At 51.7% G+C, this 26,796-nt stretch overlaps 1 protein-coding gene across 1 annotated transcript; it reads left to right on the top strand.

Moving 5' to 3' along the window:
- Positions 1–7,972: 7,972 nt before the first annotated feature.
- Positions 7,973–15,719, top strand: LOC309622464 (uncharacterized protein). Its single transcript, XM_082378519.1, has 6 exons — positions 7,973–9,252; positions 9,516–9,645; positions 9,824–9,876; positions 11,667–11,719; positions 13,124–13,516; positions 14,423–15,719. Exons 1-6 carry the CDS (start codon positions 9,033–9,035, stop codon positions 14,885–14,887), a joined length of 1,314 nt encoding a protein of 437 aa, XP_082234645.1. The 5' UTR covers positions 7,973–9,032; the 3' UTR covers positions 14,888–15,719.
- The last annotated feature ends 11,077 nt before the right edge of the window (positions 15,720–26,796 follow it).

Here is a 26,796-nt window from a genome sequence, read left to right as displayed (position 1 = left end):
CGGTGAACCCTGAGAAAACTCAGGAAGGGAAGACTACCTGCCATCTAGCAGCCATCAGACTGCAGCCAGTCCCTACAGCGAGCCCCGAGGAACCTCAGGATATGAAAACACAGGATACTGGCCTTAGATAGCTGAGGTGCATATCAAAGGAATGATTTCAGTGAGCCCAGACTCTTGCATCTTCCCATACATAGAAAAAGTGCTAAATTCCTTAACTTGGGATATCTGGTTTTCTTTAATTAACAATAATCTTTTGATCTTCCTGACTACAGGCCCTTTGTTGCAAAACTCCTATATATTCTAGCTCCCCCCTCCCCTCCGGGGAGCAGTTCTCTCAGGGTTACTTGAGATGCTGCTTCCAGGGCTTGAAGTCCTAAAAATTCCCACCAAATAAAACAGGACTCTCAACTTTTAGGTTGTGAATGTTTTTTTTAAGTCGACACTCTTGAGACCTGGTGGAAGGGTATACCCAAGAGACACACCATTCATTCCATAGGAAAATAGCAATGTTTTGCCTTTTACATGAGGTCTTTGATCTCAGCATGTGTATGGTGGGTATTATCTGTCCATTTGCAGATGGGGTTAGTGGGGCTCCGAAGGATCAAGTCACTTCTCAGGCAGAGCACTGGTCAGACCCGGTCTCCTCACTCTCAAGTCTGATTCTTTTCCAGCGGGGCATCGCCATGGGCTATATGGACAATGGGTGGTGTTACGGGATGAACCGTGTCCTCCCACCCTGTGAAATGTATATGTTGAAGTCCTAGGCCCCAGGATCCTATTTGGAGATAGGGTTTTTAAAGAGGTAATTAAGTTAAAATGAGGTCATTAGGGTGGGTCCTATTCTATCATGACTTGTGTCCTTATAAGAAGAAGAGATTGGGACATAGACAGGTACAGAGGGACGAACCATGTGAAGACACAGGGAGAAGATGGCCACCTGCAAGCCGAGGAGAAAGGCCTCAGAAGGAACCAACCCTATTGATATCTGATCTCTGACTTCCAGCTTCTAGAACTGTGAGAAAACAAAATTCTCTTAAGCCCCACACTCTGTGGTGCCTCGTTATGGCAGCCTGAGCAAACCAACACAGGTGTTAAGAGAGCCCAGAAATAATAATGGATGCATAGGCAGGCTTCCTGGAGGAGGTGAGCAGCTGCTAGTCATTGCCCTCTTTCTTCTGCTTGGTCCTCTTCCCCTCCCCACAGTGTCCACATGCACCGTGCCTGCCGTAGAGACCTGGTCTGAGGGACTGGCCTGGTCCTCAGGCTGCTGCCTGTAACCAGGCTTTCCCTGACTCACAAGGCTGAGCCCAGCTTGTTGCCTCAGTTTCCGCCTCCATAAAATGGGACTAATGTCCTTTGATGCCTCCCTCCTCCAGGGTCAACTGCTTAATGATTAGGAATTATTTGGCGATATAGTCATGATATATGTGTGTGTATGTATAAAACATTTTTGTTACAAATGTAGAAGCAGTATATGTTTCTTAATTTTTTGTTTCTTTTAAAGTCAACTTTATTGAGGTACAATTTCCACAAAATTTGGTATAGCCAGTCTTTTTAATTTCCGGCCCTCTAGTAAGTATGTAGTAGAATCTCGTGTGGTGCTAATTTTCATTTCCCTAATGACTAGTGATGCAGAACATCTTTTCTCTATGCTAATTTGTCAATCAATATCTTCTTTGGTGAAGAGTCTGTTCAAATCTTTTGCTCATTTTAAAAAATGGAGTGGTTTGTTTTCTTATTATTGAGTTTTGAGAGTTCTTTATATATTCTGGATACAAGTCCTTTACCAGATGTGTGATTTGCAAATATTTTCTTCTGGTCTGTGATGTGTCTTTCTGTTATCTCAGTAGAGTCTTTAGAAAAAGCAGAAGTTTCATTTTCCTGAAGCCCAATTTATTGTTGGCTTCATATCTTCTATATTCTCTTCTATATCATGCTTTTGGTGTTGTACCAAGAAATCTGCCTAATCCAAGGTCACAAAGATTTTCTGCTATGTTTTCTTCTAGAAATTTTATAGGCTTAGGTTTTACACCTAGGTCTATGATCCATTTTTTAAAAATAGATTTTTTTAAAGTTTTGGTAAAATATACACAACGTAACATTTACCATCTTAACTACTTTTCACACTGTTGTGTAACCATCCCCACCATCCAGCTGCAGAATTCCTCTCCTCTTTGCAAAACTAAAACTCTGTATCCACTAAACAAGAACTCCTAATCTCGCCCTCCCCCTCCCCTCCTCCCTGGCAACCACCATTTTTTCTGTCTCTGAATTCGACTCTCTAAGTACCTCATACGAATGGAATCATGCAGTATATGTCCTTTTCTAACTGACTTATTTTACTTAACACAATGTCCTCAAGGTTCATCCAAATGGCATGTGTCGAAATTTCCTTCCTTTTTAAAGCTGAATAATATGATCCATTAAAAGAATAGCTTTACAGAAATATAATTTGCATATCACACCATTCATTCGAGTGTATAATTTGATTTTTTTTGGTATATTCACCGTTATGCAACCATCACCACAATTTAATTTTAGAACATTTTCAACATCCCCCAAAGAAACCCTCCCCATTAACAGTTACCAACCTCCTCTACCCCATACTCCCTCCCCCAAGCCCCAGGCAACCACTAATCTGCTTTCGGTCTCTATAGAGTTGCCTAGTCTGGAATTTCATATAAAGGAAATCATATAATATGTGGCCTTTTGTGACTGGCTTCTTTCATTTAACATAATGTTTTTGAGGTTCATTCATGTTATAGCTCGTATCAATATTTTATTCCTTTTAATTCTTGAATAATGTCGCATTGTATAGATATTCCACCTTTCATGTATCTATTTATCAATTGATGGACACTTGTTTTTCCCTGCTTTTTGGTTATTATGAATAATCTTTCTATGAATATCTGTGTGCAAATTTTTGTGTGGGTGTATGTTGTCATTTCCCTTGGGTACATACCTATATACCATATATATAGCCATCCTAGTGGGTGTGAAGTGGTATCTCATTATGGTTTTGACTTGTGTTTCCCTAATGACTAATGATGTTGAGCAACTTTTCATGTGCTTGCTGGTCATTTGTTTATCTTCGTTGGAGAACTGTCTATTCAAATCCTTCGCCTATTTTTAAATTGGGTTATCTTTATTGTTGAGTTATAAGATTTCTGGACCCAAGTCCCTTATCAGACATATGATTTGCACAAATTTTATCCTATTCTGTGAGCTGTCTTTTTATTTTCTAAGTGGTATAGTTTGCAGCACAAAATTTTTAATTTTGATGAAGTTCAATTATTTATTTATTTATTTATCACTTGTGCTTTTTTTGTAGTATCTAAGAAACCATTGCCTAACCCAAGGTCACAGAGATCTACTCCTGTGTTTTCTGCTACGTTTCTTCTGAGTTTTATAGTTTTAAGCCTTACAGTTAAATCTATCATCCATTTTGAGTTAACTTCTGTGTATGGTGTGGGGAAGGAAACCAGTTTCATTCTTTTGCATGTGGATATCTAGTTGTTTCAGCACCATTTTTTGAAGACCTCTTTCCCTATTGAATTGTCTTGGCACCCTTGTTGAACTATGATCCATTCTGATTAATTTTTGAATATGGTGAGATGTATGGATGAAATTATTTTTTTTCCCTCCCTCCCTCCCTCCCTCCCTTCCTTCCTTCCTTCCTTTCTTCCTCTCTTTTCTTCATATTGATAGTCAATTGTTCCAGCACCATTGTCGAAAATCCTCCATGGGGGCTTCCCTGGTGGCTCGGTGGTTAAGAATCGCCTGCCAATGCAGGGGACAGGGGTTCGAGCCCTGGTCCGGCAAGATCCCACATGACGCAGAGCAACTAAGCCTGTGTGCCACAACTACTGAGCCTGCACTCTAAAGCCCACAAGCCACAACTACTGAGCCCGCGTGCCACAACTACTGAAGCTCGCGCACCTAGAGCCCGTGCTCCGCAACAAGAGAAGCCACCGCAACGAGGAGCAGCCCCCACTCTCTGCAACTAGAGAAAGCCCGCGCAGCAACGAAGACCCAACGCAGCCAAGAATAAATAAAAGAAAAAAAAAAAAGAAAGAAAATCCTCCATGGGATTGCCTTTGCACCTGTGTCAAAAATAAATTTTCCATAAATGTGTAGGTCTAATTCGGATCATTTATTCTGTTCCATTGATCTATTTGTCTATCTTTATACCAATCTACACTGCCTTGATTAAAGTAACTTTATAAGCCTTAAAATCAGGTAGTATAAATCCTGCAACTTTGTTCTTTTCAAAGTTGATTTGATATTCTAGGTCCTTTGCATTTCCATATGAATTTTAGTATCAGCTTGTCAATTTCTACAAGAAAAGTCTATTAGGATTTTGAATGAGAGGGCATTGACTTTATAGAGCATATCAGGAGAATTGGCATCGTAACAATATTCAGTCTTCTGATTCATAAACATGGTCTTTCTTGATTTCTCTGAGCATTGTTTCATAGTTTTCAATGCACAAGTCTTCCATATATTTTGTCAGATTTATCCCTAAATATTTCATATTTTTGGATATTATTGTTAAAGTATTTTTTTCAATTTCATTTTCCAGTTGTTTATTGCTAGTAAATAGAAGTACAATTTTCTTGTATTTTCATCTTATATCCTTCTCCCTTGCTACTAAACTCAGTTATTCTAGCAGTTTTTTTGTAGATTCTAGATGATATTTTTTTTTACATGGACTATCATGTTTATGCCAATAGAGACAATCTTACTTCTTCTTTTCCAATCTGAATGCCTTTCATTTCTTTTCTTGCCCTAGTGAACTGCCTAAAACCACCAGTAAAACATTGAATAGAAGTAGTGAGAGCGGAGATTTTTGTCTTGTTCCTAATCTTAGATGGAAAAGTAATCAGCCTTTCCCCATTAAGTATGATGTTAGCTGCAGGGTTTTTTTTGTAGACGCCCTTTTTCAAGCTGAGGAAGTTCCCTTCTATCTCAGTTTTCTGACAATATTTTTCAAAAATCAGGGACAGATGTGAGATTTTGTCAAATGGATGGGTTTTTTGCATTTATTAAGGGGTTTTCTTTTTTAGTCTGTTAATAAGGTCTTTTTAGTCTGTTAATCATTGATTGATTTTTTAGTGTAAAACCAAACTTTCATTCCTCACTTGATCATTTTGTATTTTCCTTTTTATATCTTGATGGACTCTGCTAACATTTTATTAAGAATTTTTACATTTATGTTCATGAGAGATATTAGTCTGTAGTTTTCTTTTCTTGTAATGTCTTTATCTAGTTTTGATGTCAGAAGAATAGTGGCTTAACAGTATAAATTGGGAAGTATTTCCTCCAGTTAAATTTTCTAGAAGAATTTGTGTAGAATTGTGTCCTCCCAAAATTCATATGTTGAAGCTAACCCCCATTATCTCAGAATGTGACTGTATTTGGAGATAGGGTTTTAACGGAGTTTAAATGAGGCAATTAGGGTGGTCACTAATCCAATCTGAATGGTTTTTATGAGAAGAGGAAATGTGGACACACAAAGAGACAGGAGGGATGTGCATGCACAGAGGAAAGACCATGTGTGGAGCCATCTGTAAGCCAAGAAGAGAGGCCTCAGAATGAAACCAACCCTGCCGACACTTTGATCTCGGACTTCTAGCCTCCGGAAGTGTGAGAAAGTGAATTTCTGCCGTTTAAGCTACCCAGTCTATGGTACTTTGTAATGGCACCCCTAGCAGCCTGATACAATTAGTATTATTTCTTCCTTAAGCATTTGGTTGCATTCACCTGTGAAGTCATCTAAACCTGGAGTTTATTTATGAAAAGGTTTTAAACTGCATGTTCAATTTGTTTAATAGATAATAGGGGCTATTTCCAGTTGAGTGAATTCATGTTTTTCAAGGAAAGTGACTGTTTCATCTTAGTCATTGAATATACTGCCTTACATTCATTTTAACACAAAAAAATGACGGACAATAAAACCACCAGATATTCTACTGTCTAAAAATAACCACTGCTAATGTTTTGCTGTGTATCTTCCAGATAATTTTTATGCATGTGCCCACCCACCCCTCAACAACCACCCTCCCCCCTTTTTTTTTAGTTTCCAACAGTCTTTTTTTTTTAGTTTCCAACAGTCTTTTTTTTTTTAATTGGGGTATATTTGCTTGACAATGTTGTGCCCACCCCGCTTTTCTTTTGTTTGTTTTACAAAATTGCTATTACCTTTAATATCCAGGTTTTTTGTATCGTTAAATCTTTGAAAACATAGTTATGGATGGATGGTTAATCATTTGCTTAACTAATTCCCTAACTTAAGGTGCTTCTGATTTTGGAGGAGCATCTAAAGAATTCCACAGTCAGTATCCTCTTTCATTTGTCTCTGGGAGCTACTCAGGTTTGTATCTTGGTTTATAGTCCCAGAAGTGGAATTACTGGGTCGACCAGTCTATTGTCGACTTTTGATATTGAGCACTCTGTGATTGGGGGAGGAGGGGGGAGGGAGCGCCCATCCTCCCCTCAAGGGACCAAGCCCAAACCAACGCAGCCAGTGGGAGTGTGTGATGAGAAAATGGTACAGGACCATGCAGAGGCTCTCAGGGGCCTCCCCCACTGCCCCCACCCCCCCCACCAACCCCAGCCATGACCTCCTTGGCATAGATCTAAGTACCTCCTGGTTACCTGCATGTTGGCGGCTGTATCGTCAGTATGTGGACTGGACTGGGTCTTACTTCTTGGTTCTTCCTCCTTTGGAGTGAGTTATATCGTTAAAAGGCATCTGCAAAAATCAAAGCGAGTACTGAACTGTGGAGGCAAGTGAAGTCAGGGACCAGCCTTACCCTCCCATCACCACGCTCTGTTCTCAGGGGGCTCACAGTCTGATGGGGCAGATGCAGCCCCTGTCCCGGGAGAACCCCTGGCTTTTTTGGAGGAAATGATAGTCCCCTGTTCTCCAGGATCCCTGGTTTGAGTGCAATGTCAAGACCCACAGACCAAAACACATACAGGTGCCTACAAAAGACTGTATAAGCAAGCGCAGGTCAACACCTTCCACGTAGGGATGTGTGATTGGGTGCAGTGGGGCTTTTCTAGGATAACTTCCTGGGAAAGAGAAGGGCCTGGACCCGCAGAGAGGAGGTTGGGCAAGGGAAGGGTGAGGGCTGGGAGAACGGGGAAATGACATGTGGGATTGGCCAGCCAGTTGGTTTGGTAGAGTCAGAAGTGCAAGCTGGAAAAGCTGGGGGTAGGAAGGGAAGTGCTGGTGGCGGGGAGGGGCGGTTCTCTTCTGTTCTTCGCCAGCAAGTTTGGGACCATTGGGAGGGAAGGGCCAATGGAGACGATTTGGAGTTCTCATTTCCAATGATACTCTTCTTCCCCCCTCCCTTTTTCCCCTCCCACCATCTCAGTTCACCTCAAGGCTGGAGAACAGGCCTCTGCTTGGTAACAAACAGGTCTTTATCTGAGCACCTGCCGCATGCCCCCATAGCACACAACACCTGTAATCTGTTATTATCTGTGAGCAGAATCCGTACTCGGTGATGCCCGGTTATACCCATCTTACAGCTGAGGACACAGAGGCCAGGGAAGGGAGCTATCCTACCAGTATCTCAGAGTCAAGAAGTCAGGGTGCTGGGATCGGAGCCCCTGTCTGTGCAATGGTCCACACTGCCGGGAGCTCCCAGGACTCCAGCCCCCCTCTGTTCCTCCCTGGCCCCATCTTTCCCCCACACATGCCACCCCCGAAAAGAGGCAAATGGCACTGACCCCCAGGCCACCAGGATCTCAACCAGAGGTGACTGGGCCCCCCAGGGCACATTTGGCGATGTCTGGAGATATCTTTGTTGTCACAAGTGGGGGTGGGGTGGGGGAGGGAGGAGGAGAGGCGCAGGGAGGAGCATGGGGAGGGGTTACTACCGGGTCTAGTGGTGGAGGTTAGGGATGCTGCCCAAGCCCCTAGGATGCCGAGGACGGTCCCCACGGGAGAGGTGTCGGGTCACGTGACAGTGGTGGTGGCGCAGAGTAGCCCTGTTCCAGATCTGCAGGCTCGCCCTTCCGGATGTGAGCTGGGGGCTTCCTGCTGGATGCGTGTGCCCGTGCCCCTCCAGTCTTAGCCAGAGGTGGGCACCAGCAGCTTGCAGATGTGGGTAGGCAGTTCTCTGCAGATTCTGGACTAAAGCCCTTCCAGATGTGAAGGGATGGCTTACAGATGTGCGCATATCCACACGGAGGGCCTTCCGGGCAGAGCCTCTCCTTGACCCAAACTTGCTTCGTCGCCCTGAACTCTTCTCCTCCTCCTAGGCCTCAACTTCTGGGCTTCCGTGTCCATCTAGGCATTGTCCAGTTTTAGCATGACACCTGCTAAGTCACTTCAGCCAGGATCCCTCATCCTTGATATCTGATGGGGTTCCTCAGCCACCCCCCCCCACCATCCCCAGGTGATGTCTGATCACCCTGCCTGCCTTCAGCAAGAATCCTGTTAGGTGGGTTTAGCCAGAATCCCCCCACCCTTGATGTTTCCTCTTAGGAATTTCCCATCCTCTGACCCCCACGCTGTGCCTTGGCTACAAATTCCCACTTTTCTTTGTTCTGTTTGGAGTTGAATCCAATCTCTTTCCCTCACCACAAGGTCCCATCATAGCAGTCCCTACACTATCCAATGGCCTCTTTGAATAATTAGTCTGCCTTGCTGTGCTTTAACAAGTGTCACTGGATAATTTTTTCATCGCTTTTGGATGGGAAGAGAGAGAACTTTGGGCTAATTTCCTTTCAGATGCCTGGGGAAGGGCCACCTCCTCTTCAGGTGCATCAACTCCCACGCCCCACAGGCCCGAGCACCCTGGAGTGGGAGTTACCAGGCAGCTGTGGGCAGGCCATGGGGGGAGGTGGAGCCTCCTTTTTCTAGAGGATGTGTCACCTGCCTCCTGCCCTGCGGCATTGCCCCGGCACTACTCTGCCACTGCGACAGTGAGAAGCTGGGGCCTGCTCCCCGGAGACTTTGGGGCGGATCGCGGCTCTCCTTGAGATCCCTATGTTCCTGGCCCCCCAGAACCCAGAACATGGCAGATGGGGCTCAGGCCAACCCCAAAGAGTTCAGGAAGAAGGGGCTGGTTAGACACCCCTCTGGGTGGAGGGGCCCGAGCCTCAGGGCCTCTTCTCCTTTGAGAAACTCCAGGTACATGCCTGCTTCCGTGGGATGGAGCCCTCCTTGGAGAGAAGCAGGGATGAGGGTGGGGAACGGGCTCCTAGAATCCATTTCTTCAGAAAGCAGAGCTCTGAGTCTCTGATGGTGGCTGAGATATGTCATTGCATTTTCAGCACTACAAGGGCCTTTGGGATCATCTAGCTAATCATTATAGGCACTTGAGGCCTAGAGAGACTAAGGGATCTATGGATGATCACACAGCATTTTGGAAGTAGAGCTGCAGCTAGAACCCAGGGACCCAGGTCTCTTGGCTCCGGGCGCAAGAGCCAGCCAGCAGGTTGGGTCACGTGACTCCCTGGTGTGCATATGGAAGGGGGTTGGTTCTGATCTGTGACAGGGTCCAACTCCATGAGACAGGAGCTCCCTGTCTTGGAAGCTGATTCCTGCTCAGAGTGGGAGGGAAGGAGGCTCCTGGTGCCTCTGGGCTCTGCCATCGTGGGGGCTGTCCCTCCAGGAGGTGCAGGCAAGTGGGAGGTGCTCAGATCTTCTTGGAGGAGCTAATCGCAAGGCAAGGGCAGCAGGAAATGGGGCATCAAGAGACGGCATTGACCACACCTGTAACGAGGCCCAGGAGGGAGCCGCAGGCCAGGAACCGCAGGCAGGGGGAAGGGGCGGACTCAAGACCAGGGTTTCTTCCTCTCTCAGGCCTTACCTGGGGATGAAGAAGTTCATCACCATCGCCATCCTGGCCAGCAGTGGTGAGTGAAGGCGCTGGGAAACTCCTCCTTCTCCCCCGACACCCCCAGCCTTTCTGCTGTGACTCACCCACGGGCCACAGGACCTCAGGCCTGCCATTGGGTCTCTGCTTCCTGGCTCTGCCCCTGCCTGGCTTAATCCCCTTTTTGCAGGGCCCACAGCTGAGCAAGCATCGTAAAGTGGTGGTGGTGGCTTGGCCTTAGGGCACTTAGGGACACCGGGGTGCTTGTGTACATAGGAAAACATGTTTGTGTACGTGTGTACATGCAGAGCTAGTGAGCTTGCGTGCGGATAGCTGCATGTATCTATGTGTGTGTGGGTGTGTCTGAGCATGTGGTGATGTCTATGTGTGTAACACATATCAGGATGATGTGTAAGTGGGTGTTCACACTGGCGTGTGTGTCTCTAGAGCATGTATATGAAAGTAGGCTGTACACATCTGCACACGGCAGGTGTGTAGCAGGTCTGGGTGTGAGATGTACCGGAAGACATGGAGCAGGTCTGGGGGCCTTCTTCCTTCTTCTTTCTGGGGGGCCCCACCCCCCGGACAGCCGAGGCTCCTGACACACAGGCAGGCGTCCTGGTGGCAGTTGCCCTGTGTAGGCGGAAGATGGGCTGAATGTCCCACTGGCTTTCTGTCCACCTGTTCAGCATTCCCTGAACCCAGCCAGGTTTGAGACAAAGGACGAAAATATCAGAAACGAAATAAGGTTAAATGTGGCCAGACGTGAGAAACAGTTGGTTGAATTCAGGCGAAGTGACTTGTTATTTAGAACATAATCCCTTGAGTTCAGCCCGGCCCAGGGGCCTGGGACAGAGGCTGCAGCCTGAGTGAATGCAGGTTTTGTTCTTTCTGCTTGGAGTGGAATGTGCACGTGGCCACTCTGGGTGCTGTGTGTGTGTGAGAGTGGGAGGTGCGTGCGCATGTGTACAGGCGTGGGAGGTGAGTGTGGGTCTGCTTGTGAGACTGTATGAGTGTGGGAGGTATAGGGGAAGGGCAGGCCTGGCCCAGGGGCCCAACAAATCCTGGGAGGGGGCACCATGGGGGGAGCGAGGGTCTGGTGCATGCCAGGCCCCGAGCTGGGCATGGGCCTGCCCGATCTCTGGAGGCTGGGATTGTTATTCCCATTTTGCCAATGGGAAAACAGAGGCCCAGGGAGCTTTAGTTCTGGGCCTGCCTCTGTCTGACTCCAAAGTGAATGTGTGTGTGTGTATGCATGTGTGAGGTTGGCGAGTACGAGAGTGTGCGTCTATGTGTGATGTGTGTGTGAGCACAGGAAGTATGGGTGGGCGTGTGTCTGTGTGCGTGTATACACTTGTGTGGTGTGTGGAGGAGAGTGTGCGGTGGGTGAGTGTGGGTTTACGTCTGTGTGTGTGTTAGAGTGTGAGTGTGTGTCCGTCCTGTGTGCGGATGGGTGAGTTTTAGGTGGGAGCTGATGGCTGGGGGCCCTGGGAATGGAAGCTGCCCCCTACCAGGGGTAACACCTCCAGGATGTGGGGGTGGGGGTGGGGGTGAGGAGGCCAGGACCTCACAGCGGGCGATGCGGCCGGTGCCCTGCAGGGGAATGACCTTCTTGGCTGCTCTCAGATTTGGGAATCGAAGTCAAAGAATTTAGGCAACCTGCCTCCGGCCGCACAGTGCTAATGGAGAGACCTGTTTGCAGATCTGGGTCTGTCTGACCCCCAGGCTGCTTGGCACACATTTGATTCCAGCAGCAAGAGCCCTGCAAGGTAGAAAGGGTGGGGGGAGAGCTAACATTCCCGGGGACCCCTCTTGGCCCCCCTCTTCCAGTCTCTTCAACAGCCAACGCGGCCAAGTCAGAGACAGGCCTACAGGATGCAGGGGCCCCTCTCTCCCTGCCCCGGACCTAACATAGCCATTTACAGGCTCTAAACCATCCTCTTAAAATTGTCTGTCATTTCTCCCCATTCCTTCTTTGTTTCCTCTCTTGTGTGCTATTTATTCTCTGTAATGACGAAAATCCCGGAGCCAATAGACAGGAAGACACAGGTGGAGCAGGATTCCTAAAATCAGCTCTCTGACCGGGAGGGCAGGCCTGGCCCAGGGTCCCAACAAGCCCTGAGAGGGGGCACCATGGGGGGAACGAGGGTCTGGTGCGTGCCAGGCTCTGAGCTGGGCGCGGGCCTGCCCGATCTCTGGAGGCTGGGATTGTTATTCCCATTTTGCAGATGGGAAAACAGAGCTCCAGGGAGCTTTAGTTCTGGGCCTGCCTCTGTCTGACTCCAAAGTCTGTGCTCTTCCCACTGAGGCATGTGGAGGTGGTGAGTCCCTTGTCATCACTAGTGATGTTGGACAACCATGTCTCCAGAAACAAGTAATTTTGGCCTTTGGGTTTCCATCCAGTCTCCGTTTCTGAAATTCTTAGCTTCCTCCCTTTCCCAGTACATTTCCTCTTTCAGGCCGTGGAGCTGGGTGGGGGATGGGGAGAGAGTTAGGGTTAGGGTTAGGGTTAGGCTGAACTGGGTGCCTAGCCCCGGGCACAGATGGAGGAGCCCGGGTGGGGGAGGCACCCCAGCTCTGGGGCACACAAACCTGGGTTCAGGTCTGGGCTCTGCCACTTCCAGGCTGCATGACCTGGGCAAAGTTTCATCTTTCTGAGCCTCAGTTTGCTCATCCATAAAATGGGATGACAGCGGCCCTCCTGCCTGTGTGGGTGGCGGCCTCACCCAGGTAAGGACCCAAATGCCAGGCTCGATGTTGACTCAGCAATGAGCCAGCACATCTGGGAGCCCAGGAGGCAGGAAAGCAGGGGAGGGGAGAATATGTCCCTGGGGTGAGCGGCCTGAGGATGCCGGGAAGCTGATTTTGTGATTTTGCTGGTATAGGAAAGGTTGTTGCACTACCTGTGAGACAAGGACAAAGGGGAAGAAATATATACGTGTGTGTGCGTGTGTGTGTGTGTGTTCATTGAATGATGCACTGGCCCCAGGGCCATGTGGGGACGCTGAGTCCCTTCTGGGAGCAGAGGAGCCAGGCCAAGCCAGAAGGGCCCAGAATCATGTTCAGAAGAGCATGTGGCATTTGTGAAGCCCCTTAGAGTGTATTAAGGCACTGGGCTCTCACTGGCTGGGTCCAAATTCTGCTTCACCTCTTTTCAACAATGTCCTCTTGGGGAAGTTACTATATGCTCTGGGTCTCAGTCTCCTCATCTGTAAAATGGGGATAATATCAGCACTCTGTAGGGTTGCAGGGAGCACTTGATGTGTTAATGCATGGAAGGGGCATAGGACAGTGCCTGGCAAATACTATTATTATATTCTCAGGGCCATAGGGCTCAGTGTAAGGATGTGTGTAACGCACCATACCGGCTGCTTTGTAGATTGCACCCTCCTCCTGCTCTGCCCTCCCTCTCCTGCTCCCTCTCTCCCTTCCCCTTTGCCCAGCCCTGGGGTGTTGGAAGGACAGCCAGTCAAACAGGAGAGGCCACGCACAGGGCAGGGAACTCACAGCACCCCCTCGGTTCTCTCGCAGTCCTGCCCGCGGCCCACAGCAGCCTGCTCAACCTCAAGTCCATGGTGGAAGCCAACACAGGGAGGAACGCCATCTTGTCCTTCGTGGGCTACAGCTGCTACTGCAGGGGTGGGTGGGGGGGCACGGCCTGCCCATGGATGAGGCGGACTGTTAGGTCCTGGAGAGCCTGGGCTACTGGAACCGGGCAGGGACAGTGAAGGTCAGACTGTCTCCATCTCTGAGAGGTGGGAGAGGCCCCTTCCCCCAACGAGGAGGCTTGTTTGATGAGTTAGTGGCCAGAAGCCTGACCTTTGACCCGTGTCCTCCTCAACCATCTTGGATATTTTCTTTTCTCTCTTTTTTTTTAAAGTGTATAACATTGTGGGTTGTTTTTTTTCTTTTTTAATTCTATCATTGGCATGATTATTTTATTTTATTTTTTTTAATTACTTTTGGCCACGAGGCTTGTGGCATCTCAGTTCCCCAACCAGGGATTGAACCTGGGCCCTCGGCAGTGAAAGTGCGGAGTCCTAACCACTGGACCGCCAGGGAAGTCCCATCTTGAACACTTTCTATCGTCCCTTTCCAAGGTCTTGGGCTTGGAGGCATTTGAACTTCCGTTCTCACCGGAAGGAGCCTTTGCCCTGCCTCCAAACACACATGAGAGCAATAGTCACACAGCTTATACTTGACAAAGGCAAGGGCTGTGACCACTGGCCCCTTCGCCTGGAGGCTCTGGTGGACAGGGCTGTGCTTCCTCCATCAGACTGGGAGCTCCCGGAAGCCGTGGCTTATCCTCTGCTCCTGGCTCCCCCCGAAGCAGCCAGCACCAAGTCTGGTATCAGTGGAGGCTTCATAAATGCGTGTTGACTAATTGCCTGCCCTCCACTAGAGGGGCTGGGATAGCCACACCACATCTGCTTCCTGTCCCCTGTCCCCAAGCCCCACTTACCTCTCCAGGCCTTTGTCTCTCCCTGGCCATCGTGCACTGCCAGGTATAGCCCCTGCATCTAGCCGGTCTCTTCCTACTTTGACTTCACCCAGGCCCCTCCCTCCCACCCTGACCCCTCCTGCAGCTGCAGCCAGGGTTCCAGGGGGTGGGGGGGAAAGCTAGGGCTCTGGGCAGAGGACAGAAGGAGGGGATCACGGACAAGAACCCGGGGCACTGGCCTGGTTCTGCCCGGCTGTGTGACCTAAGGCAAGTAACTGCCCTCTCTGGGCCTCAGTCTGAAGGTCTGACTCGTGAGGGACAGGAACAGATGATCATGATGATGCCGGTGGGAGAGGGGCCAAGCCTGGCTACGCCTGTCTGCTCTCCTCTCCCCGCCCCTAGGTGCTGCCATGCCCACGACTGCTGCTACCAGAAGTTCTTTGACCTGGGCTGCCACACCTGTGTGGACCACTATGACTACACCATCGAGAACATCACTAACATTGTCTGCAGTGAGTCCCTCTCCCACCATCGCCCCTTCCCCTCAAGAAAGTGTGTACTGCCAGCCCCCTCAGCCTGTGCTAGGGCCGTGGGCAGGCTTGCCAGATGAAACACAGGATGCCCAGTTAAATTCAAATTTCAGATAAACAATGAAAGATGTTTTCATGTAAGTATATCCTAAATATTGCAGGGGACATACTTATACTAAAAACTAAATGTTAGCATAAAATTAATAAGTATTAGTATAAAATGAAGAATTAGCATAAGTATATCCCATGCAATATTTGGGATATACTTATACTAAAATATTTATTGTCTGAAATTCAGATTTAACCAGGTACCTTGTTTTTCGTTTGCTTGTTTGTTTGCCAAATCTAATAACCCTGGCTGTGGCTCTGGCACATCTCCCTGATGTGCTTGGAGCCCCCAGGCCTGAATTGGCCCCCAGGTTCTCCAGTCCCCAAGATTCTTAAGCTTCGGAGAGCAAAGGGAGTGATCCTGATTCAGTGGGTCGGGTCTGGGTGGGGTCCAGGACTCTGTTTTTAATCAGATCCTCAGGTGATCCTGAGAGTTTGTGTCAGGCTGGCATGGGAGTCAGGGGACCTGGGTTGGAGCCCAGGTTCTCCTAGCATCTCCTTGCTGTATGACCCTGGGCAGGGTCCTTCCCCACCTGGCCTCAGTCTCCCCATGGGTACACTGAGGGGTTTGGATCTGAGCAGACCCATTCCTTTCTAGTTCTATCATTGGGACCCCAGCAGATGAGGTGGCCCCATCCTAAACACCCAGGGTTTCTAGGGATTCGAGGTGTTGGAGCCAGGCCTGGCAGGTTCCCTCCTTTACCATGGACTCATTCCCCACCTGAGGGGCACGGCATCCAAGCTGATGGCCCAGGTGTCCCTGCCCTGCCCCTGCTAGTGCCCCATCCTGGGGCAGCAGGTGCCCCTTGGTCCAGCCCCGTGGGCAGCCCTGGGCTCCCTTTGTCTCCTTATCTTAACCAGGCTGTGTGTCATCCCTCACTAAGAGCTCACAAGCAATGCCAGCTTTGCAAAGATACTCAGGACTCCTGTTCTCTGGGAAAGAGTCTGGCGGGGAACTGGGCACATCTGGGGACCCTTGGCAGCCCAGGGCTGTCTGGTCCTCATATTCTGCTGTTCAGATGCACGGTGGAGGGTCTGGCTTGAGAGAGGAGTTCATTAAGCTGTTCGAGGAGAGGAATCTCTCTCTTCAACCCCCAAGACAATGGACTAACCCAAGCAATGGTTTTCACACTGGGTTCTGGGGATTTCTGGGGCCATCAGGTCAACTGCTGTGAGAGCTAATGGGGGAGTCGGTTATCCCTGGATTGGTGGTCCAGCTGGCTCTTTAATGTATTTTGTAGCTCAAGTGGCTTCTCTTTCAGCCGTTTAAAAAAATTTTTTTTTATTCTTATCTTTTTTATTTTGGCTGCACTGGGTCTTTGCTGCGGCGTGTGGGCCCCTTTAGTTGCAGCTCTCGGGCTCAGTTGCAGTATGTGGGATCTTAGTTCCCCAACCAGGGATCGAACCCGGGCCCCCCCTGCATTGGGAGCGCGGAGTCTTAACCACTGGACCCCCAGGGAAGTCCCCTCTTTCGGCTGTTTGATATATTAGTCTTTGGCCAAGAGTTTCACGTCAGAGAAGGTATTCTGCTGATGGAGAGTTTGCAAGTTTGCAAACAATTGGGCTAGTGGGTGGTTCTCGAAAGGTGTTCCCCGAACCTGCAGCATCAACAGCACTTGTTAGAAGCGCAATTATCAGGCCCCACACAGACCTGCTGAATCTGAAGCTCTACGGGTGGGGTCGGGCAGCCTTGGTTTTCAGGAGCCCTCCAGCAGATTGTAACGCGCACCTAAGGCTGAGAACTATAGGGTAGATGATTTCTGAAGGCCCATAACAGCAACCACAGCATTTGCTCCCTGGGACGCACTGAGCTAAGCTCTTTACAAGTGTTTTTCTCACTCCGTCCTCACCACGAACTCCCTCCAGGGTGGGTGTGCTGTGATTCTGTGCTTGAGAGAGGCCTGCGATGGTACAAAGTAACTGGGCTGGGGGGTGAGTTCCTGACACCTGAGTTTCCGTCCCAGTTCTGCCTTGGGTTTGCTGGGTGACTTAGGCAAATGCACCCTTTCCTGGGCCTCAGTTTCCCCCTCTTGACGTTGTCCTGTTGGGCTTCAGGGGTTCTCTGTTTACCATGCACCAGGGGCACCTGGAGGGCTGTGAATGCAGAGGCTGGGCCCCGAGCGTCGGAGCCTGCAGGCCTGGGGTGGGCCCGCTGACGGTGCTAGTGCTGCTGGCCCGAGACCACCTTCCGGGGTCCACTGTGACCTCAGAGTCCGTGCGCTCTGCTCCCCACAGGCGTGGTCCTGTGCTTCCAGAAGCAGACGTACAGGGAGGAGCACGGCACCTACCTCAACATCTACCGCTGGAGCCCCACGCCCAACTGCAGCATCTACGGGCCCCGCCCCCACCCCTCCCTAGCGCCCTCTGGGGGCTGACAGAGAGGAGGGTTGGAGGTTCCGGCCCTGGGGACCAGCCAGATGGAGCAGGTGGAGGTGGGGGCAGGGCAGGGGCCCCTGGGCTGCCCTCCTCCCTGGAGCCCTCCAGCGAGACCAGCCCCAGAGGACTCAGAAAGGCCGGGGCCCTGGCCCTGGCCACCTGGCTCCTCCAGCCCAGACCTGGGTGTGGCTTCATCCTGGACGTGGCAGGGGGCATATGCCCTGTTGGGGTCTCTCTCGAGTGTGGAAGGCGAGACCTGTGAAAGACTGGGGGCCTCTGAGGGGGGGGGGCCTCTCACTGGCACTAGCTTGACTTCCTCAGCCAGGCCCTCAAGGCTGGGGCCCAGAGTCTTCGAGACCCAGACCTGGAGCAGCCAACATGGGCCCAGAGCTTGGCATGTCCTAGGACCAGGTTCCCAAGCAGACAGAGTGCTGGTCACAAGGCCTGGCTCTGGGGCCCCTTGGCTGCTCCCACGAGATGACTCAGGGTGATCCCTGCTTTGGGAGCCTTGCAGCCCTCCAGAGCCCCATGAAAGAGCAGGTGGCCCCATCCTGGCCTTTGTCAAAGTAGTACATGAGTCCCAGCCCTGACACCACAGCATGGTCACGGGGCTAACGTCCCAGGCCTGAAGTCTGGCCTCAGTTACCCAAAGAGCCTCAGAGCAGGCTCCTGGGCACCGACAGAGCCCACAGGCCCCGCCCCCAGGGGCACAGGGACCGAGATGGGAGCACACTCAGATGTGTCCCCTCCAATGGGTCCTCTGCCGACCCATTCGTGTCAGAGGCACACCCTGGCCGCCGCCCTGCAGCGCGGAACTGCTCAGAGGAGCGTCCCACCCCTAGGCCACCCGGGTCCCCGACAGACACGGGGCGGGGGGCAAGTCCCAGGCCTCCGGGCGCTCCCCCTGCATCTCTCCCCGCGCAGCGACCAGGCCAGGGGGTGGAAGGGACCAGAACACTCTCTCCCTGGGCAAGGCTGCAGCCTGGCCACAGAAGCCCTCTTGATGGGGAGGAAGCTGAGAGCTGGGACCCACCTCGGTGAAGAGGAGACAAAGGCAGGAGAGACCAGGTCCAGGCAGGAGGCTGTGGGGAAGATTCCAGAAGGCAGCAGAGCGTTAAGCAGGATGTGAAGAGGGAAGGGAGGGGAGAAAGTGGGAGAGGGGCGACACAAGGTGAGGGCCAGACGTCCAGACCAGAGTGGTCTTGGCAGGAGAAGAGGGGGCGGAGGAGCCTTGGGGGTGGGGTCCCCCCTAGGGCCCGGGTTCCCGCTGGGGCTTGTGGGATTATGGGCAGAAGGGGAGATCAGGCCTCAGCGGGCCCGCTTTCCTGACTCCGCCCCAGCACTGTTGTTTCCCCAGCTTCCCGGTCCTTCCTCAGCTCGCCTCTTGACCTCAGGGTCAGCGGCCTCCAAGTAGCCAGCGTGCCCTGCCTCGCCCCACCCTCTGCCTTCGTCCAGCGTCAACCCTGAGGGCCACTGACGCGGTGCTGTGACCGCCCTGGACACTGAGAACATCCACCGAGGATCTCGGCCCACCCTGGGGCCGCTGAGGACCACTGGCACGGAGGGAAGGGACCGTCAAGAAGAGCACAGGCGGGGAGGGACGTGGGGGTAGGGAGAACATCTACAACAAAGACGGCAGGGCTGGACGGAGCCCCGCCAAGCTGCAGCTTCTAGAAACCTGCCTTGGGCTCTGGGGTCAGCTGTCACTGTGTGTGCGAGGCCTTCCTGCTGCTCCCCTCCTGCTGTCCTGCTGGCCGTGGTGTGATGGCTGTGGTCCCCCGCGTGCCCGGACCCGACCTGCCCACTCACCGAGATCCCCTCGGGAGCCCACCTGCTCCTGAGCTGACCCCATCCACTCTGAGCTGAAGCCCCGCCCCCCAAGCAGGAATGGAGCCAGGACGGGGAGTCCCCCAGGGGCGGGGGCAGCAGAGGCCTGGGCGCCTTGCCTGTGGGAGCCTGGGTTTCTGGCTGTGCCCCTCTACCTGTGCAGACGGCCTCCCCTCCTCAAAGTCTAGGTGTTGGGATGGGATTCTGCTGCTAAGGGGTCCTGCCTGCCCCCTGCCTCACCCCAGACTTTCCCAGATACTGCAACCGCCAGAGATTGGCCACAGGACGTGGCACCCCTCCTCAAACTAATAAAGGCCTCCTACCTCAACTCCCCACTGCTGAGTCCTCCTTGGCAAGGCACCCACTGGCCAGGGAAAAGCACAGCGACTCCCTCCTGGGTCTCCAGCTCTGGGGAAAGCGGGTTCCCTGGCACTCAGCATCTGGCATGGCCTATCCCCTTCCTGCTCCTGGCCTGGGCGAAGCGGCCCTCCTCCAGCAGAGACAAAAATGTTGGGAGGGTTGGAAAGTGGGCTGTGGTCCAGCGTTCGGACAATGGTAACAACTACTGGGCTGAGTGCTTGCTGGGCACCCATCTCCACGATGCGCTCCCTCCACCCCGTCCTTTTCTGTTGAAAAAACCGAGGCCCAGAGAGGGTAAGTAACTTGCCCAAAGGCACACAGGTCATTAGTGATGGGGCTGGGATCTGAATCCTCAGCATCTGACTTTTAATGTCATCTCTTCGCACCTTCTTAATGATGACTTGGGCAGCTGGGGCCAGTGGGACAAGTGACTGAGGGTCCAGCAGGGCGCCAGGTCCTGGGTCCTGGCCGTAGCCTCTTCCGTGTGATGGGCATCAGTTTCCCCAAGTGCAGAGAGACCAGAGCCGCTGTTTCAGATGCTCCCCAAAGCCATGGGTTTTCCTGGGACTTCTAGGGGTGATCTCTGGGGAAGGGGAGGCTGAGAAGATGGGGGTCTGAGCCCCCCACCTCATTCTTCCATGAGCAGCCGTGCTTTTCCTGTGTTACATATTGATCCTTCACATGAGCTACTGTAAGAAGAAAAGAGTCTTCAGCTAACATTTTGAAAACCCATGGACATGATCATCCATTGGTTCATTCATTCAACGGACCTATCCCGATGGTCTCCTATGGACCAGGCATGAGGCTGGGATTCGGAGTAGACACCACTTATCAGACACAGCGTCTGCCCCCAGGACCCCACAGCCTGGGAGGGGGAGGCAGACACGTGGACCGATACCCTTGACGTAGGGTGCCAGGTGGTGTCAGGGGAGCACGAAGGATGCAGCCAGTCCTGGAAGTGGCCCCCAAGGGGATGGGGTGGAGATGGGATGGTGTATTTGATGCCCTTGGAGGTGGCGAGGGGGCGTGGGGTCACAGTTTTTGAAGAAGGGCCCTTTGCTTCTACAGTATGAGTGGTCTTTCTCTCCTCAAGTTAGTGAGGTCTTTTATGCAGAGGCTCGAGGAGGGGGCTGGACTTGCTTCCCACTGGTCTGGGGGCTGCCACTAACAAAGACTCTCTCCTTGACCAAAATTTAGTCAGGCTCCTCTGAGATCTTTTCTCAACTAGGTCTCAACATTTGGGTTTCTATTGCCCCGTTTTAGCAAGAATCCTGCTACGTCAGTTTAGTGAGAATCGCTACCCACCCTCAATATCTGATCAAATTCCTCATCCTCCACCATCCCCTGGGCGATACCTGATTACCCCACCTGCCTTCTGCAAGAATCCCGTTAGGTCGGTTTAGCAAGAATTCCCCAGCTCTTAGCAATTTTCCACCTCCCCCCAACCCCTGCTATAACCCCCCACTTAAGAAATGTAAGGATTTGAAATTGTATTTGGAAATGAGCCCAATTCTATACTGGCCCCTATTGCAATAGTTCTTGAATAAAATCTGTTTTGGCCACTTAAGCTACTGTCCAGCTCTGGTTTTCTAGGAGTTGTGACTCAGATGGAATCACATTCATCATTGGACCCCGGGATCTCTGCCAACTAAAAGTTGTCGCTTGCCATTCTTGTTTCTATAAGAATGAAGTCACCAGCCACTGCAGCCTCTGATCTTCAACACTCCCCTGAAAGGAGTTAAGGGTGGAGATCAGGAATGAGGCACTCTGTGCTCTGGGAAAAACTGGCAGAACAGGTCTTCAGATAGTTAGATATTTTCAGGAGAAGATTTTATGAGCTCAATTTCTTGCATCTTCTCATATCTAGAAAAGCACTAAAATCATTAACAGAGACATCTGGCCCCTTGTGACTAGCAGCAACCTTCTTGACTAATAGCAACTTATGTCAAAATGTGTGCCTGACTGCACCAAAATCACAGATATTCTGACCCCTCCCCCCTTTGCCTCTTTGGAGCAGTTCCTCGGTGCTATTTGAGATGCTATAGTTCTCATTTTGCCCCAAATAAAACTTAACTCACAACTCTCAACGTTGTGCATTTTTAAAAATTCAACACCTCTCACTTTCAGTGGGAAACAATAGCACAGCCTTGTGGGTTATTACATTACAGTCCTGTTCATTATCTTTGAGCTATTTTTCACCTCTTGGTTAGATTTCATTTTCCTTTCTGCTTTGTTACCTGCCTGTAAACCGGAATGAATCCTGCCATCCTGCACATTTTGTTAATTCTTCTAATTTTCTCCAAAATCTGGCTACAACTCTTCAAATGAATGTTTCCAATTTTTCTCCCACCCTCTTGACTTGGAGTCACTGAGAACTAAAACCCAACTGCCCAGATCCTTACTGGGACTTTCTAAAGAAGCCCTATGGGCTGAAGCTGGATGCGTCCATGCTCTTCTCCAAGAAACAAACATGACCATGACACCGATGTCGGTGCCATCACCAAAGTTGATGCAAACGGCAGCCAGGAAGACCAATGGATTGCCACTAGTCTCCTCACTTCACCATCTACAGATGCTTCAAGCTCAACATCTAGAAATCTCAACTGGCTGTCCTCTGAACCCAGAAACTGGGTTTAGTTGCTCCGATCATTCATCTTTGTTTTTCTTTTTTTCATAGATATCCCCCTCATTTAAATGCTTGATGGTTCACACCATCCAGAAAATACCCTTTACTACCAAGTCTCAACAGATGGTTCCACTGGTCACTAATGAACAAAAAATGACCAATCGAGAAAGGAACTCATATTGTTCAGAAGAAAGACGATCTCCTCTTTCCCTGAACCAGAGGAGGGACTGGCAAAGACTCTCCCCTTGACCAAACTTTAGGCTCCTCTGAGAATTTTCTCAACTTGGCCTCAACCTGCGGGCTTCTGTGTTCATCTTTGCATCATTCTTGTGTTTCAGCAAGAATCCAGCTATATCAGTTTAGGGAGGATCCCCACCCTTCCTCAATATCTGATCAAATTTCTCACCTCTCACTAGTCCCCAGGTGATATCTGATCACCACAGCCTGCATTCGGCAAGAGTCCTGTTAGGTCAGTTTAGCAAGAATCCCCTACTCTCTTAGCAATTTTCCAGCCACTGATTACCCCCACCCTGCTCCTTAGTTAGAAATCCCCACTTTTCTTTGTTCTATTAAGAATTGAGCCCAGTTCTATACTGTCTCTTTTCCCCCACTGCAATAGTTAATAAAATCTACTTTTACCACTTTAACTTCTGTCCAGTTCTGATTTTCTACAACACCATCTCTGCCCAGACCTAGGTCAGTCTTCCATTCTTGGAGAAGCACTGCCCTTTGCCCCCATTCTTCAGACCCCCCCAGGGAGTGGCTGGCAACTCTTTTCTAGAACTTGGGCGACACCTAGTGGTCATGATAGGTCACCACCTATGCTTTGCTCCACACCTCCTGCCCCTCTGGGTCTGAACCCAAAGGGAGAGAACCTGCCCCAGGCTGGCAATGCCCAGGAGAGCACTAGGAAACCATCACTGTCACCCCCACCTTGTCACTGCCATCGACACCGCCTCTCACAAGGAGCAGACTGGGTGCAACCCTGGCTCTGCCGCTCATGGGCCCACTGGCCTTGGGTTAGTTGCCTCACCCCTCCCAGTCTCCATCTCCCCCTTCTGTAAAATGTGTGTAATAATGAAGAGCACGTCGTTGGGTCTGAGGACTACATGAGGCCGCGGAGGAGAATGCCCCCAGCACAGGGCCTGGTGCAGAGACTGGAAACTCAGTGCTGGAGACTGGGGCCCTTGACTGCCTGTTGGGCCAAAGGTCCTCAGGGCCAGGTTGGCAAAGGGCAGTAGGTGGAAGGAAGGAAGATGCTGATGGAAGTGTATGGCCTGGGACATTCTCCTCCAAATGGAAACCGGGCAGAGCAAAGCTGTGGTTTACCAAGAAAATCCGGCTCTCTGCACGTGGGTGTTGGGGGGAGGGGAGGGGAAGGAGAGAGGCAGAAGGAGAAGGGAAGGGGGTAACTCAGTGCCCCAGCTGCACAGCCAGGCCCCTGGTGCCTGCCCGGCCCTGGTCTCAGCTGGGCCTGGGAGCCACCTCTCCTCATGCTCAGGACCGGCTATGAACGCAGGGAGGCGGCCCTGTCCTCCCCAGCGGTTGTCATGGCAACACTGCGGTCAGCTTCCCCAGCTGGGGCTTCTAACAGGCAGCTGATGTCACCAGCTGTGACAACAAGCAGAGTTGGGCACTAGGAGGCAAGGGTGCGCAGTACAAAGGTCCGGGCACGTGGCCCTGCAACCCTGCCGGACACCCTGCCTCCTGGGCCGGCCATCTGGTACCTCAGGATGTCAGGGCCCTGTGAGTAGAGCAAGATTTATTAAGCACTTACTGTATGCTGAGCATCGGGCTCAGAGCTCTGTGTGTGCCATCTCACTGAACCCTCCTAGCAGCCCTATGAGGTGGGGGCTATTCACAGCTTTGTTTATAAAAGGAGGGAACCGAGGCCCAGAGAAGCCAAGTAAGTTACTCAAGGTCATGCAACAGAAGCAGGGTTTGAACCCTGACTCCAGAGCCTTAGTTTCAGAGAGCATCCCTTCAACCCCTTCATTTTGAGAAAAGGGATGGGAAACAAGAAATTTAGAACTGGGACTTCCCTGGCGGTCCAGTGGCGAAGACTCCGTGCTCCCACTGCAGGGGGCGTGGGTTCGATCCCTGGTCAGGGAACTAAGATCCTGCATGCCGTGCGGCGTGGCCAAAAAAAAAAAAAGAAATTTAGAATCAGAAGACATGGGTTCCCATTCCAGCCCCACCTGCCTGCTCAGACCCTCCATTTTCATCTGTGAAAAGGGAATGAGTCATTTCTGAGGTCCCACTGATGATCAACAAGTTGGGTGAAAAAAAGCTTCAGGAAGGGTCAGATGTACCCAAATAGGAACCTGGGGCCCAGGAAGAGGAAGGGGCTTATGTGAGGTGGTCCTCACCCCAGCTTCCTTCTTTCCAGCCTCCTAGCTCGCTTCGTTCCAGCCGCCTTCAGCTCCACCCCTGCTTCACACTCATCTCAGCTACGGGCTGCCTCTCTCCCTTGCCTGCCTCCCGGCCTTTGCTCAGGCCATTCCCTCTGCCTGGTGCCCTCTCCCTCCTCGCTGCCTTGCCTGGCTGACTTCCACCTAACCTTCAGGTCTGGAAGCCTCTGCTGACCGGCAGGTCTGGATGGGGTGCCCCCCAGCTATGCCTGCATCCGGGCTCCCTGCCCCTCACTGTCTTGTTATCACCTGGTTACCTGTCTGTCTTCAGCTCCATTGTGGGCTTTAGGTGTCAGGGGTGCGCCCTCCTACTCGCACTGAATCCCAGTGCCCACCCCGTCTTGGCACACTGGATATTTGTGCACTGGGTGAATGAATGAATGATGGCCAGAACCAGAACCCAGGCCTCCCTCTAGGGTAAGTGTTTAACCCCCTGGAGCAGCCTCCCCCATTACCCCTCCCCCAAGTCTCGCCAGGACTGGATTCCTTCCTAGATGAGCCCGGGGAGGGGAACCTTAGGGCAAGGAGTGTCAGCCTGGGCTCTAGTCGCTGCTCTGCTATGCGTTAGCGGTGTGGCCTTGAGCCTCAGTCAATTGGGGTCTTAACAGCAACTGCCTGAGGAAGGTCGGGTATACTATGCACAAAGGGGGCGCTGTGCCTGGACGAGGTGAGCTTCAGCACCTGGAGGCTGCGTGTTGCAGCGACCAAGGCTTGGGGGGCACATCTGGATGCCCCCTCTCCCCGCTCAGGGTCCCGGGGCCTGGGCCTCGCCCCCTGCCCCAGCTCTCTGTTCTCCCACCGGACGTGATTTCGCTTCCGGATGAGCTCAGTAATGCCTGGCCCATCCCAGGCTCTCAGGGAGAACCTCTGTACTCGCTGACCCAGTCACCTCTCTCCCCGCCAGGCCGGCTGCCCCGCTCCAGGCCCCCAGCCGTGCCCACGCTGCTGCTTTATGCCAGACTCTCACATCTGCTCATTCCTGTGCCTTTCACAGCTTTGCAGATCCCCGGAAGTGGGGATGGGGGACAATGGCTCTGCCTGCCATGCACACAGTCACCCCAAAACAGTGACAGCCTTTCCCCGTGGGGCACTGAGCCCAAAGCCCGCCCTTGGTGGAGGGCATGCCCACCGCTCCACCTCCCTGACCGCCTGGTAGCTTCACCCAGACGTCAGGAAATGCAGCTGAGGAAAAGGTGCAGACAGAGAGCTGTCCCAAAAATGCATCTACACTTGACGTCTGTCCCCTTTGAGGCGGGGCGTTCGCTCCTACAACAGTGTCAAGGCCGAAGGGAAGGGACACCACTGCGTCCCCGCGATCGCCACAGCCCTCCCCATGTTAGTCATCACGCGCCCTGGTCTCCGCCGTCCACCCGTCTGTCTGTTTTGCCCCTGAGGACACTGAGCTGCCCAAGTTCTCCCAGGTGGAAAGTGGTGATGGCTCAGAGCGCTGGGACCCCCGCTGCACCCAGGATAGAGCCCAGACTTCTTAGGGTGGCCACAGGCTCTCCCTGACCTGGCCTTGCCTTCCTCGTCCCTTCTGTTCGCTTGAAAATCTACTCCCACATTCCATGCTCCCCACTCTGAGCTAATGCAATCCCTTCACATTGACCTCACGTCATTCAACATGTACATCAGGGATTAGAAAAGGACACAGATCCTTGCCCTCAGGAGCTCATCTTCCAGTGGGAAGGCAGACAACCAACAGTAGTATCCATGAGTGTGCAATGCATGGGGAAACAGAGAACAGGATGAAGGGGATGGGAAAGGCCAGGGGAGGGTGGGCAGTATTAAAGGGGGTGGTCACATAAGCTTTATTAGGAAGCTGAGATTCCAGCAAAGACCTGAAGGAGGTAGGGAGTCAGGCACGTGGGATGCCCCTTCTGGGCAGGGGGAGCCACTGTGGGCAGGGTCCTCGGGAGGGAGCGTGCCCGCCGTGTTCAAGGAACAGAACAGCATGGAGGCCATTGGCTGGGGTGGAGGGAGTGAGCGGGAGAGTATAGGAAGCGAGGCTGCGTGGGGATGGTCATGGGGGTTTCGGGGCTGTGGAAGGACATGGGATCTTACTCAGAGGCAGACGGGGAGGGCGTGAGGAGAGGAGTGACACAGATCAGAAGCCAGGCCCCCTGCTGACCAGCTGCTGGTGGATGAGAGATTGCAGAGGCTGAGGGTGGAAGTGGAGAGAATGATGAGGGGCAAGCAGTAGCCCAGGAACGAGGCAATGGTGGTTCAGACCCTGAAGGTGGTCCGGGTGATTCTACATTTTTCCCCTCTCATCTTTTTC

This window comes from Balaenoptera borealis, assembly GCF_965194805.1.
Source record: "Balaenoptera borealis genome assembly, chromosome: 1".
Taxonomy (NCBI): Eukaryota; Metazoa; Chordata; class Mammalia; order Artiodactyla; family Balaenopteridae; genus Balaenoptera; species Balaenoptera borealis.
Note: the sequence above shows the minus strand (reverse complement) of the source record. Positions and strands in the feature narration are given on the sequence as shown.